Source organism: Dipodomys ordii, unplaced genomic scaffold, assembly GCF_000151885.1.
Source record: "Dipodomys ordii isolate 6190 unplaced genomic scaffold, Dord_2.0 Scaffold73, whole genome shotgun sequence".
NCBI classification, from domain to species: Eukaryota; Metazoa; Chordata; class Mammalia; order Rodentia; family Heteromyidae; genus Dipodomys; species Dipodomys ordii.
In genome coordinates, this window is record NW_012267289.1 from 11,617,925 (window position 1) to 11,632,198 (window position 14,274).

The following is a 14,274-nucleotide window of genomic DNA, read 5'->3' on the forward strand; positions in this document are numbered from 1 at the left end:
TGAAAGCAGGGGTTATATCATGGGGGAGGGACAAACAAAGCAACAAAGAAATCATCTTATAAATATGTTAGAAACAATCACATGAAAGAAAAAAAACATTTGAATGCTTATCTTAGGGTTCATTTCCCTAACATCACCTTATCTGACCTTTTCTGCTTGACTCAGACATATACTAGATATTGCAAATAAGGGAAACCATGGGGCCTATGTTTCTTTGGGCCTGGCTTACTTCACTTAATAAAATTTTTTCTAAGTTTTTCCATTTCCTAACAAATGCGGCAATGCCATTCTTTCTGATGGAGGGATAGAATTCCATTGTGTATGTATACCACATTTTCTTTACTCTTGCAATAATTATTAAATTAGCTTATACTCTTTGTAAGTATCTGTAACATAGCAAGGTTCTCTTGGCTGATACTGTAATTAAGCTCCCTCCAATACTGTACAAATCGATCAACAAATCCCAATACATTGGTACTTTTCAACAATATCCTGTTTTCACATTCCTTGTCATATAGCTGTGACAAAGACCCTCAGACTACAGTCATTGAAAATGGCAGGAGCCAACGGGGCCGGTTTTCATTTGAAGTGTTCCGTTTTGTGAAGCACAAGAATCAGAAAATGTCCACCGTCTTCCTGCACTGTGCTACCAAGCTCTGCAGAGCTGATGACTGCCCCTTCCTGATGCCGGTACGTGTTAAATTAAGTTTTATTCTAAATGATTGCATTAATCTGTGTTGAAAGGTTAGCAGATGTCAGCATCTAATTTCTGTGAGCAAAATTATGGGTTGGACTGTGGGAAGTAGAACTCAAATCACTCATTTAGTAAGAATCTATTGAATGCTTACTTTGTGCTAAGCTGGGAACACAGAAATGATTCATTGATGAATTCTGAATTCAATGGGCTTGTGTTTCAGGATCATGCAATGATCATAAAAAGAAACAGGATTTAAAAAAATCTTATGGTGTAAATGATGACAAATACATGAATACTACAAGAAAGATGGAGGGGAGGGGAAGCAGAGGGGCTGAAGCTATAATATGAAGACAAATGATGTCCAAGGAAGCAGAGAGTACAAGAGACACTCCATATAAGAAAGGATGCTCAAACTTGTAGACATCCATTACAGGATGGGCAGAGTGTAGGCAGATGAGAAAACTTGGGAACTGGGCTAGGCTCATGCTAACAAGTTAGATGAGGATCAAATGGATCAAAAGTTAAATGCTCTAAAAGATGTAGATTGAATTGTGTGCAGACACCAAGTATAAATAGTATTGATTTTTTTAATTCTAAAATTTGGATTTAACAGGTTGAATTAATATTAACCTTAGAAAAATGCAAGCAACTTTAAAATTCAGAAGTAGCACTAATGGTACTTATAATCAGTTCATTCTTATTCTTCCTGATCATTGCTCGCTTTTGTCCTAACTAGCCCTATCAGATGGAAGTTAATGCAAAGTTCATATTAGCTTGGGTCTGTGCTGACCAATATTGTGGAGAATTTATTGAAGACTTGCGGGAAATAAAAGTAGAGAAGTTTGATAAACACAGCTCTTTTTCAGGAGAGTCACTGAGCCGTGTGAATTAATGAGGCGATGCACTATTATAGGGAGGAAAGAAGAAATGAGGCCCAAGCCAGGATAAGAAACACTGTAGCTGTTACATGCCAAGTAATTCAATAAATGCACAGAAGGAAATGAATAAAATTAAACATGTGGTATCTCTTTCAAAAGAATCTGTTTTCCAAATGGCCATAAAGAAACAATTTTGTGCTGGTGTGGAATTTCATTTGCTTTCATTAACACCTTAGATTTGTGGCAACCGAGAAAAGAGAAATGCTGCAGGCAGGACCACTTGGAGTCCCCAGAGCACTTCCGGAAGCGCCATCCTCTCTGCCGGCCCCATCATCACTAGAAGTGGTATGCGTGCTCCTCCTTGTGTCTTCAGCAATAGATTTTTCCTTTCTTTAAATTTTTTTTTATTGTAAAGATGCTGTACAGGAGGGTTACACTTACATGATAAGGTAATGAGTACATTTCCTATCGAGCATTGTTACCCCTTCTTTGCTTTTCCCCTACCATCCCTTCCCACCCCACCTACCCAACTCCTCCCTCCCCGCTCCCCAGGTTGTAATGTTCTTTTTCAACATAGCGTCTTGTACTTCTCATTGTTACAATGGGTCATCCTGTATCCTTATTTCAGCATTTTGTAATTTCCCTTCCCCTCCACAAATCAGAAAAATGTATGCACCGGAATCAAATACAGTGACAACAGGGGTTATACCATAGAGGGAAGAACATACCAAAGAAACAAAAAAATGATGTTAAAAACATCAGTGATAAGGAAAAAACCTCATGTCCATATCTTGGGGGTTCATTTCGCTTAGCATCATCTTATATGGTCATATGTACATAGCTTTTGACCTTTTCTGATTGTCTGGTAAGATAATCCATGAGCCATTTTAGAAAAATGTATAACTAGAATATGTCTAGCAATAGATTTTTTCTAAGATGGCTTATGGCTTGGCTTCTAATAAAGTCTCAAAACAGTTTGAAAATATTAAACTGCTTAGAAACTTAAATTTCACAGTAATATACCATTTACTCAACTTTCACATAGAGGATATTGCCTTCTCTATAATTTCTATTTCTCTTTGTCCCTGGGTCTCTGACTCTGTCTTTCTCCTCTCTGTTTCTCTCCATTTCTCTGCTTCTGTTTCAGCTTTTCTCTCTAGCTGTCTCTCATACACACACACACACACACACACACACACGCACGCACACACGCACACACACACGCACGCACACACACGCACGCACGCGCGCGCGCACACACACACACACACACACACACACACACACACACCATGCACTGCAGATATTTCATTACCCTTCCACTTTACCTTTCCTGTTCTGTCCTCTCAGTCCCTGACATGTCACCTATACAGACTTCACCCATTTGTACACTCCGTTGCCTACTAATTTCTGACTTGGCCAGTAGGTGGTGCTGTCAAAAGCCTGGCCTTAGTCAGAAATGTGAAGTCATTATTCCCATTAGACACTCGCCATAAAACTATTCTTTCTTGGTTCCTGAAACCTACTCTTAAACTCATTGCCCAGGAAAGTCAACTTTCTTTTGTGAATTTACTATTTCTTTGTAAATAGTCCTATTAAATATGCATTACACCTGTCAGTTTGAGTACTGTTTCCTTGCGGAATCTTGAATTATATACCACATACAGGGTACCCATTCATGCACATAGGTTAACATGAGCATATAGACATAACTGTTAATATATTTATGTAACCATATATAGAAACATCTGTGCATATATGAATGCACACATATCCATACAGGCTCTGCAATGGAATATAGATTTAAATCCGTGTTGATTGAGAAAATACACATGCAGAGTATACACCATGGGGCTGAAACTGGCAAAAGCTGGTTCTAGGTATAGTTTTGGTTTTAACAAGATATGTGACTTGAGGTTTTACCTCATTTATTTAAGAACATTATTCTTTATGTTTAAGCTGTGTGCCAGTGGCTCAGGCCTGTAATCCTAACTACTTAGGAAGCTGAGATCTGAGGATCATGGTTCAAAGCCAGCCCAGGCAGGAAAGTTCATGAAACTCTTATCTTCAATAAACGACCACAAAACTGGAAGTGGTACTGTGGCTCAGGTGGCAGAGTGCTAGTCTTGAGCTGAAGAGCTAAGAGACAGTGCCCAGGCCCAGAGTTCAAGCCTCATGACTGACAAAAATAAAAAATAAAAAAATAAAAAATTTCTCTATGTTTAAAATAAAGGCTTTTTTTTCCCTTAAAAGTATGCTTCAAGATTCTCAAGCTATAGTTGCAGACTTATCTAACAAAAGAATGATTCTGGTTTAGATTATATATTAATAATGTTTCCTCGATCTATATTTAAGTGCAAGATTATTGCTCTGTCTCAGTTATATTGTCTTTCTGCTCATCTCATAGTTAAAGTAAGTTGGCCAGAAATAGCTGTATAATTAAGCAAAAAGTGGTTTGGCTAACAAAATACAGATGATTGCTTTAATTATTCACTTCTCTGTGTTTGTATAAGCATACCATTATTGGAAAGGACACTAATAGACTTTTTAAATAATGCAAAAATTTATTAAATATGAAATTTCAAAATCAGTCTTTACTCCCTATGGTCTTGGTATATGTTATGACTGGCTAGAAGATGACTAGTATTTGTGAAAGACCCAATTCTTATATCTATGTAAGTATAAGAAATTGCTAATAGAATTACATTGGAAGGAAATTCACAGTTGGTTACCAATAATTAGGAATGCTTCAGCATTGTAAAGATGATGTATACAGAGGGGCTGCAGTTACGTAAGTAAGGTAATGAGTACATTTCTTGTCGAATATTGTTACCCCCTTCTTTGTTTTTCTATAGAGCATGTCTGAAGACAGTTTGTTTTAGGAAAAGTACCTTAATGGAGACATTTCTGTTTATTTGGGAATTTTTAGTGTTTCTGGGGTTTTAACACAAGATCCCACACTTGCTAGCCAGGCATACAACCACATACTCACTCGTCCAGCTATTCATTTTGGGTAAATGCTTTTTTTTTCTTAATAATCTCATTTCTGTTTTACCCGGGTCAAATAAAATTTGGATATTAACATTTTTGAATAATTTGCTACTGTAAGAAAATTATAAAAGTATAATTTTGTGGGCTGGAAAGGTGGCTCAGTGGTAGAGTGCTTGCCTTGCATGCATGAGGCCCTGGGTTCGATTCCTCAGCACCACATAAGCAGAAAAAGCTAGAAGTGATGCTCAAGTGGTAGAGCTCTAGTCTTGAGCTAAAGAGCTGAGGGACAGTGCCCACGCCCAGAGTTCAAGCCACACAACCTATATATATACATATATATATATAATTTTATTGTTATTATTAAAGTATTGTACAAAGGGTTACCATTTCATAATCAGGTAATGAGTACATTTGTTTTTCTTTGCTTTCCTCCACGAGTTGCATAGTTCATTTTCCACATAGTGTCTACTGAGTACTATCACAATGCAAGGTAATTTTTAAAGAAGCCAAAGCAATTTTCTAAGATCTTCAACTTTCAGTGAGGATTCACAAGTAAACCCAATTCTAGGATAGCTAACCAGCTATCCTAGTTGTAAATTTCATACATCCAGTGTCCAGTTGCTTGGAATGTCTAAGCTAAGACTTCAGTGAGCTGCTTTAACACTCAGATTTCTTGCTTTCCAGTTTCTGACCTGTTTCTACCCTTTTCGTCAGCACATTAGAGCATTCTAAGTCCCGTTGGATTTGTCCACAACAAAAGCTACTACGAAACCATGTTCATATCTCCAGGATACCTTAATTTCTCTCTTACATGCTCTAGTTTTATTTTATTTATTACTTTGATAGTTAACAGAAGGCTTTATTTTTTTGGTTCGCATGATGGCCTCACTGTTTCAGTGTCAATGTTTAGCAATGTTTGCACTGAACTACTTTAATAGTCACGTAAATTTAAAAATTCTACATGAACGTTGAGTTTGGAACATAAGCCATTTCCTTCTGCAGGCAAATACTGTGCAAACTTAATATTCAGCTTTATGACCAAGGCTACTGCTTTGTTTGTTTGTTTCATTTTATTTTTTGCTTATGTCTGGTAGAATCTATTTTCCCAGTCCTACGACCAAGTTGGTATAGACAAGTCCAATTTCGGGCTTGATTTGCCCTCTTAAAAGCTCTGATAGTTGGAAGTTTTGCTCTATTTATTCATCGAACCACTCTTTTCCCCTAGATGTCTGGCTTACGCCAAGTTAAATAAGTTGTAAAACCTTACAACTCTTGTTTTGTCTTGCTTTTTTATGAAATCAAGTTGACTTTGGTTATTTTTATCCAACAATCTTTTAGCTAATTATGCTTTAATTTTTCAGAATGAAAATCTTCAACATGACTGAAGTGTTCTTATATACAGATCACAAATCTGAAGACATCTTAGGTGGAAAAATGCCTATGGGGTATAATTTTAGCACAAACACAAGAAACAGAAATTCCTGTTTCACTAAATTAACTTTTTATGGAGAAAGCCCAAGCCAAATTCTTGTCCATTTGATATCAGTGAGTTTAATGAGTCAATAATAACTCATATAACTCATATAGGCATATTTATTTAACTCCTTCATGAGACATGCACTTTTCCAGGATCTGAACCTTAAACTTGATCCCAAGGATCTTGGAGTTCAGAAGAAACAGGCATTTTATATAGAAGAAAAAATTTTAAAGTATAGAGGTTTTTGAATTGATAGTTATGATTCATTTTACTAGAGAGAGAGAAAAGATGATTTAAAAATAGTTCAATAGATAATGGAAAAATATTTATCCTCCATATATCTTTGCAATGATGTTTACATTTTCAATTTTTCCACCTTTTTATGTGAGAGGCAGTAGATAATGACAGGATCTCTGTCATTTCTGGCTTTCCAACAGCTGTGGTACTGCTACAAATATCTTTTTTTTCCTATGGATCCTCAAATAGCAATATATTCTTTGAAAATCCTACCAAGTTTACTATTCCCATTTATTTTAATTCCAGACATCTTGGTGTGTTTCTTTTAGCACATGTGTGTATGATAAGACCGACTGGATCGGAGGATGACAAAAGGCTCCTGGGAATATCTGACTTCCCTTTCTTGGTTAGATAGTGGTTTTTATCACAATGATACAAAAGTATGTAATTGCATGAACACCCATCGGAAACAGCAATCCTTTCTACCTTTATCTACCTTCAAACACCATGTCAAATGGTCCTCCAACTGTCTTTGTTTAGCTTTCAGCAGTCTTCCAATGGCAGTAGTAGTAGTTGTTGTTGCTGTTGTTTTTAATTTCTGCAACCTAGATCTGGTCTCATCTGGGTGGACAATTTATCCAACACACCTAAGACACAAAGAAATTTACTTTTTTTTTCTATAGTCCTCACAGGCTATTATTATTAGGATTATTAGGATATTATTATTAGGATATTATTCCCACAGAGGTTCATGGTAAATTGGGAAATAGAGATTTCCTGGTTTCAGAATGCAGAATTCATGGGGACTCCAGTCACATGGAGCTTATTATTATTTAATACAAACTTTTTTTGGGGGGGTTAGTACTAGAGTTGAGCCCAAGTTCTCACATTTCTTATACAGGTGCTCAACGACCAAATTATACTTTTAGACCCTTTTTGTGATAGTCGTTTTGAGACGGGGTCTCACTTCCTTTATGGGTGTGTGCCTAGACTATGTCCTATTGATTTTAGACTTCCTGTTGTAAAGTCAGGTACTTTTCTGCTTGTATTGGCTTGGAATCTCTATTTTCCACAGGCTCCAAAGTAGTTAGGAATACATGTGTAATCTACCAGGGGCTACAATAGGGGGAAAAAGTTTTTAAAGCCGTTATGTGTGATTTCTTAATAAAAAAAAGAAGTCTAAATAGAGCATGATATAGTGATATATGCTCCTCTCATGTTCCAGTGAGGCAGCTTATTTTGGAAAAAGAACACAGGATATCTGGATGAATTGAACACGGTTCACTCATCCCATTAATTTCCATGTGGAGGTATATTTATGAAGTAGGTTGATTGGAAGTTAGGATTTCCGTAAGGGTGACTTGTAGTGAAAATTAGTGTTCTTTATTTTTCCTGTTGCAATGTACCAAATCATTCTTTTTTTTTTTTTTGGTCTATTGTGGGGCTTGAACTCTAGGCCTGGGTGCTGTCCCTCAGCTTTTCATCTCAAGGCTAGCACTCTACCACTTGAGCCACAGTGCCGCCTCTGGTTTTCTGATGGTTTATTGGAGATAAGAGTCTCAGGAACTTTCCTGCCTGGGCTGGCTTCGATCCTCAAATCTCAGCCTTCTGAGTAGCGAGGATTACAGGCATGAGCCACTAGCACCCAGCTACCAAATCATTCTTAAGAATCCCGCAAATGAATGTTGTATTCACTTTGAGCACTGTACGTCAGGGTCAGATAGCAAAATTATCACTACTGCCAAGGTTCATGTATATGAAAAGAAATGCCATCAGATACCTCATAAATTTCTATAAGGTTCTCCCATTATTTATTTCAAATTCATTTCATTACAATATTGCCCACATTTGACTAGTTTATATTACTTTAGAAAAAGGATTATGAAGAGAAATTTAGTATATGTTTACTTTACCACAGAGTCTGAGACAGATGGAAGCTTCTTCATCTGAAAAATGGGGGTAGCAATATTATCTAGACCACATGGTTACTGTAGGCATTAAATGTGCTAGCATATGAAATAGCTCTTTATAAACTGTATAGCATACATTTATTGTAATAATATTTATTCTCCAGCAATGAATAGTCAATGGCACACATGTTATGGATACAAAAATAATCAAAAACAAATTCACACCCACATGTTAACATGGACATGAGCTGCACAAGTTTCAGAGCTCAAAAATTAATAGTGATAGGATTACAAATTGGCAACAAAAATTGGAAAAGCAAGTAATCATCCATTTCATCTATTGTGTTTGCTAAAGAAAGTGAAAAATCAACAACTTCTGTCTTTCACTTAATAGATGCAAATAAAACAACAGCTCAGGCTCAGGAGTCATGTTTTCCTTTCATTTAGTTATTAAGTGTGAATTTGTCTTCTTGGAATGTAAATGATGTTTGTGTAGATTATGTTTGTGACACTTGAGATGCAGTGACTAAATATGAATATTTCTCTATACCAGAATAACAAATGGTAGGTTACAGGCCCATAAAAGATGTAATAGCTGTTAACAATTACTGGCCCCACTAACCTGCGTGTAGAGATAATAACGAAAGCTGGCAGGAAAGAATATAACGCAGCACAGGTAGTAGTTGTATTTGCATATTCAAGGCATTGGCAGTAAATGGGATTGGGGAACAGGTAGATGGTTAAATGCAGCATATGGAGGAGAAAATGGGAGATTGCATCTATTGCTTCTCCCTGACACTTGTGGTGGAAGGAAGTAAATAGAAATGGAGACTAAAAGTTACTATGAAGTCATAAATTTATAAAGTAAATAATTGAAGAAAATATTGTCACTTCCCTTTTTCTGTTTTGTTCCTTTAGATGAAACTCCAACCAACAATTCCCAGCATGGTAAGATAATTAACATGTATTGCAAATAAAAAGGCTATGTTTTAAAAATATTTGATTACAGTTAATGTTATAAGAGCTATTTTCACAGTTTAAAAAAATTCATTTTATTTATTTATTATATATTTTATTATTCGTTTTAATATTTATTTATTTATGCTAATCCTGAGGCTTGACCTTAGGGCCTGGGCTCTGTCCCTGAGTTTCTTTTGCTCAAGGTTATAGTGCTCTACCTCTTGAGCCAAAACCCCAGTTATGGCAATTTATTTTTAAAATTTTTATTTTATTGTAAAGATACAGAGGGGTTACATGTAACTGTAAGACAATGAGTACATTTCTTGTCGAGCGTTGTTAGTTTATTGGATATAAGCGTCTCATGGACTTTAAGCTTGTCTGGGCTGGCTTTGAACTGTGATCCTCTGATCTCAGCCTCCTGAGTAGCTAAGATTACAGGCGTGAGCCACCAGCGCTTGGCTTGTTTTTTATTTTAAGTGACAGTTTACTGAGGATTTTTGATGCTCTGATCAATTTTTATAATGTTTTATAGCTTTGGCAGTTTCTTTTCTTCTTATTATTTGTTTTGGTTTTAGTTTTGACTTTGGGTGCCTATAGGATTCCAGACTTCTCACAAAGATCATAACTTCTGAGTACTGTTTTTGAATTGCTGTCAAATAGGTTAGAGCAGAATTCCATGGCATGCTGTTGTTTGTAAGATCCTGCTGAGAGGTGTTTTTGGGAAGCCTGAGTTGGAAGAAGGTGAGCTAAACACGGTTTGAAGCCTCTCTGACTATGCCTCTGTCATTTCCTGCAGGTTCTCTGGGTGAGCCTCGTTTCCAGCTAAATGCCATCACCAGTGCTCTGATATCAGGAATGGTTATTCTGGGTGTTCTGAGCTTTTCTCTTCTCCTGTGCTCACTAGCCCTTCTCCACAGGAAGGGACCCACCAGTCTGGTGTTGAATGGCATAAGAAATCCAGTCTTTGAGTGACTGCATCAGGTTCTGCTCTCCAGAGAAGGTGTTATTGCCTATATTATGAGTGACTGTATTCAGTGTACAATCTATACTGAATGTCAGCCACATTTAGTATTTGTAGTCTGATAGGTTTCATGGTATAGTTCAATAGCACAAGGATAGTGGAAAGATTTTGATAGCATGCTTATTTTCATCTGTACATGTGGCCGACCCTAATTTTATAGCACCAGTGGGCCTTTTGAACTAACAACAAAAAATCCAGGCCTTCAATATTACACAATCAGTCACACTTTATTTCAATATTCTTTTTTTTTTCTTTTGTGGTGCTGGGTGTTGAACCTAGGACCTTGTGCATGTTAGGCAAGCACTCTCATATTTAACTACAACCCCAGTCCTAAATTTTCTTTTGATTGTTGTTTTAAGACATAGTATGTAAACATAGAAACAAATGCATTTGATGCATTCTTCCCCCCCCACTATGCATAAAGGCACAATGCAAAGGCATTAAAATTGAGTATGTGGCCCTAAAATGCCAATTGTTTTTTGTTTTATTATAGATAATTCCAGTTTAAGGTATTGGATTGGACAATTTGGATACCTTAAATTTAAGTATTTGTTCTATGACTTCCTGTATTTGGGGTTGTGTTTCATGTCTGATGACATTCATTGGAAAAAAAATACCCTAAAAAAACTCCTGGGATATATATTCTATAACGTGGGGCCTGTGGTGTCCACTTGCGTGGTACACAGTAAGAATAGCTCTGAAATGATACTAAGTGTTACTGCATCATTATTCCTCTGGATAGGAATGCAGTGATGGTTTTCTCCTTCCTATTTATGGGAGAGCATCAGCACAGGGTTATCTCTCCTACCAGGACCACAGTTCAACAGCTGTTGGCATTGTCTCTCTCATGGAGGCAACGGTGCAGTGATTATTCTTAATTCTCATATCACCACATCAAAAAACAAAGTTTGGTTGTGGGGTGAGGACATCATCCCCACCTAAAAATTGTATTTCAAAACAAGGTTAAAAAAAAGAGATTTAGGTTTTCTCTACCCTCCAGCAACCTCCAGCCAAGAATAAGGAGGTCAATTGGACTAAGGATAGTTTACAGAAACTTACTGTAATCTCTGTGGGAAAAAATTTGTTCATTTTTTCCCTTAAATTGTTGATGTCAAGAGGAAGAAATAGTGTAATGAAGCCTTCTTTCTCAGGTTAGGGTTCGTTAGCATCATGGAACAAACAACATTTTCCCCTAAGAGTAAACTCTGAGAGTATTTGATCCCCTATAGGGCTTACAAACTTATTTTAAAAGGCCAAAATTTATGCAACCTCGTTCTTACAAAAAATTTGAAAAGGAAAATAAAAACCAAATCCTTCTTTTTGTTTAATATGTTGACAAATTTGAACAAGTAAAACAAGCTCCAGAACAAACAACAACATTGCCTGAACAGTTCTTAGAAATGCTGCACTAACTGTTAACACCTTGCTTGTGACCCATTTTTAGGGCTTATTTTACTATATTATATGCAAATCATTATGAAATTTCAGATTTGCTTCAAGTGGAGTATCTACACTGTGAGTTAATAATTAAATTAATCATCAAATTGAAAAAAGCTAACATTCTCCGCAAGTTGCTGGAAGATTTCATGAACAAATGCTTATACATATAAAATAATTGTAATTACTTTTTTATTTCAAGATACAGACACAAAGCAAATTGGGTCTGAAAAATCTCTAATTTTTCAATGTTAAAAATGTTTAGTAAAAAAAAGTTTTTTCTTTGTGTAATATCAAATAACTTTGAAGTGACCCTGTTGAACTTAGTCTGTGTTAACAATATTAACCATGTTACTAATGTGACTGTGTATGTACATGGACGATACTGAAGTATTTCAGTAAACTTGCTCCAGATAACTTAAAAGAATTGCCTTTGATCCGAAGATAAAGTTCTGTGGATAGGACATTATATCATTGAAGCTGGTTTGATAGTTTGATTTTCTGTTTTGGGGATGGCTACTCTTTCAACTGTTGACCTTTAAAATTCCATACTCCATTTTACAGAGCTTACCAATGGACATATATCATTTTGGAAGCAACTTAAGTCTCATATTTTTTCTACCCTTTCACCATAAATGAGAAAATCAGTTATTCTGAGAAAACCAGGCTTGTTACATACAACTTGCAGCTTATGAGGCTGTAGTTTTAGGTAGTATTTAGTAGTGCTCAAGTGTATGATTATCATAGCATGAAAACCTTACAAATATGTGCAAATATCCCTTCAGTTTTAATACCTCAAACTGTGTTTTTTTTGGCACTTCAGGGGTAAGGTCTGATGATATGTAAAAGATGATTGTTTAATAAAATAATTATGATTAAATATCATGAAAATGCTGATCTTTTTATTTGCAAAAATGTATTTCTTATTCCTACTTAATGTTCCTACTTTACATGAATATTGAGAAAGATTTAGTTTGATAATAAGCTACAAGAGGTAAGGTTGTGATTTCTACAGGTGGATATCTCTCCTCTCAGTACTGAGTTTCTTGTTAAAGGCCTTATGTTGGGGATATATATATATATATATATATATATATATATATATATATATCAACTACCCTATTCCTTGAGCTTGACTTCTGGATAAAATGAGCCTACAATTTTAAAACATGGTAGATACAGTAAAACATGGAAAGACAAAGAATTCAGCTTCTTCCCAGAGTTTCAGTCTGTCATTAAAGTCCCAGCCCATCCTGGCTTTCATTCTTTATCTGAGGGGAAGGTGGATTGAAAGTGAGACAGTATTGAACTGACCTAGGGAGAATCTGGTCCTACAAAGTGGGCACTCCATGATGTTTCCAAGATCATCCAGGAGCTTGGGGAATGCCACAGACATGAGCGTTCAGGATGAGCCTTGCCAGCACACTGTGACTTATGCATTTGGGATCAGGGACTGTAGGAGCCTTTCAGTTCATGTATTAAGTTCAGTGGTGGTGGGATGTGGTGCACTTGGATGGGTCCCTGTCAGACTTTGTGCTTGACAGCTTTCAGCATAAAGTGGCACAGGCAGTGAAATGGGACCTGGCCAGATGTTAGGGCCCTGTGGTGGGTTCCCAGCAGGGAGTATGGCCTATATATTTTGGCCTGCTGGTGGATCCTCAGCCTGGATTCAGACCTGGATGCAGGTTCCTGCAAGGCAGGATTCAGAGGTCTAGTGTCCAGGCCTTGGTCTGGCTGGTGGTGGGTTCTTGCAGGACAGAGCACAGCCATTTACCTTCCTAATCCTTGTTTGGGTTCTGAGGTGAGCTCACAAAAGGCAGGGTGGGGAGGACTAGAGTCCTGGACTGAGTTCTAGCCCAGGGGTAGGTTCCTGCAAGGTATGGAACACTGTTCTCACATCCTGTCCCAGATCCAGGCTCAGAGACTGCTGGACCTTGTAGGTCTTTGGCATGGGAGAAGGGTTGTCTCCAGTGATCTTTAGCAGGTAACTGAAGAAGGGGTGTGAAAAAGGCTTTGGCTTCTTTGCCATCTTCCAGTATGGCATCCCTCTTGGGTGGGAGGGGTGAAGGGGGGTCCAGGTTAAGCATTCTGGGATACCACTGGCACTGATCTTCCAAGGAAGGGGTCCCCTGTGGGATAGTCATGTTTCCTGACATTGGTTCTGGGGTAACTAGCAGCATGAGGTAAGAGTTTGGATGTGACTATCTCATGTTCCTGTTTTGGCAATTATGGAGCTTCAGGTATGTCGCTGTCTTTGCTGGTCAGGATTGCAACATGGCTAAGACCACAGCTTAGCTGTGCTTCAGGTGTGTGTGTGGGGGTACTTTGCAGATTTCTGTCCTCATGTGTACAAGGTATAAATACTTCTTTGTTCTTGAGATTCTCTTTTACTTATATTTTCCTCTTGTTTCTCTCTTGAGCTGAAGTGTGAGCTTGGGCCCTAAATCTGTTTGACTAGAAAGAAGTAGGGTGGTTCCCTGTCGCTACTCTGTTATCTTGCTAATTTAATTAAACAATATTTAGAGTTAATTTAATAATTAGAATTTGTAGCTTCTTTGAAAAAAGCTCCTATTTTATATTCACTGAATAAATGGAAGTAAGGCATGGCCATGTTTGGGGGAGTTGTGCTCTGAGTCATGTCAAATTACCCTACATCACAAAGAAAA

General features: G+C 37.1%; 1 protein-coding gene across 2 annotated transcripts in view; it reads left to right on the forward strand.

Annotated features, from left to right (window-relative positions):
* Positions 1-10,406, forward strand: part of Zpld1 (zona pellucida-like domain containing 1) — a 61,103-nt gene extending 50,697 nt beyond the window's left edge. Inside the window, exons 9-12 of one of the 2 annotated variants that reach the window (XM_013024126.1) lie at positions 519-690; positions 1,812-1,920; positions 9,109-9,138; positions 9,947-10,406. In XM_013024126.1, the coding sequence (XP_012879580.1) occupies positions 519-690; positions 1,812-1,920; positions 9,109-9,138; positions 9,947-10,122 (487 nt within the window). In that variant the 3' untranslated portion in view covers positions 10,123-10,406. The remainder of the gene's footprint in view (positions 1-518; positions 691-1,811; positions 1,921-9,108; positions 9,139-9,946) is intronic. The other variant, XM_013024124.1, reaches the window with a different exon arrangement.
* The last annotated feature ends 3,868 nt before the right edge of the window (positions 10,407-14,274 follow it).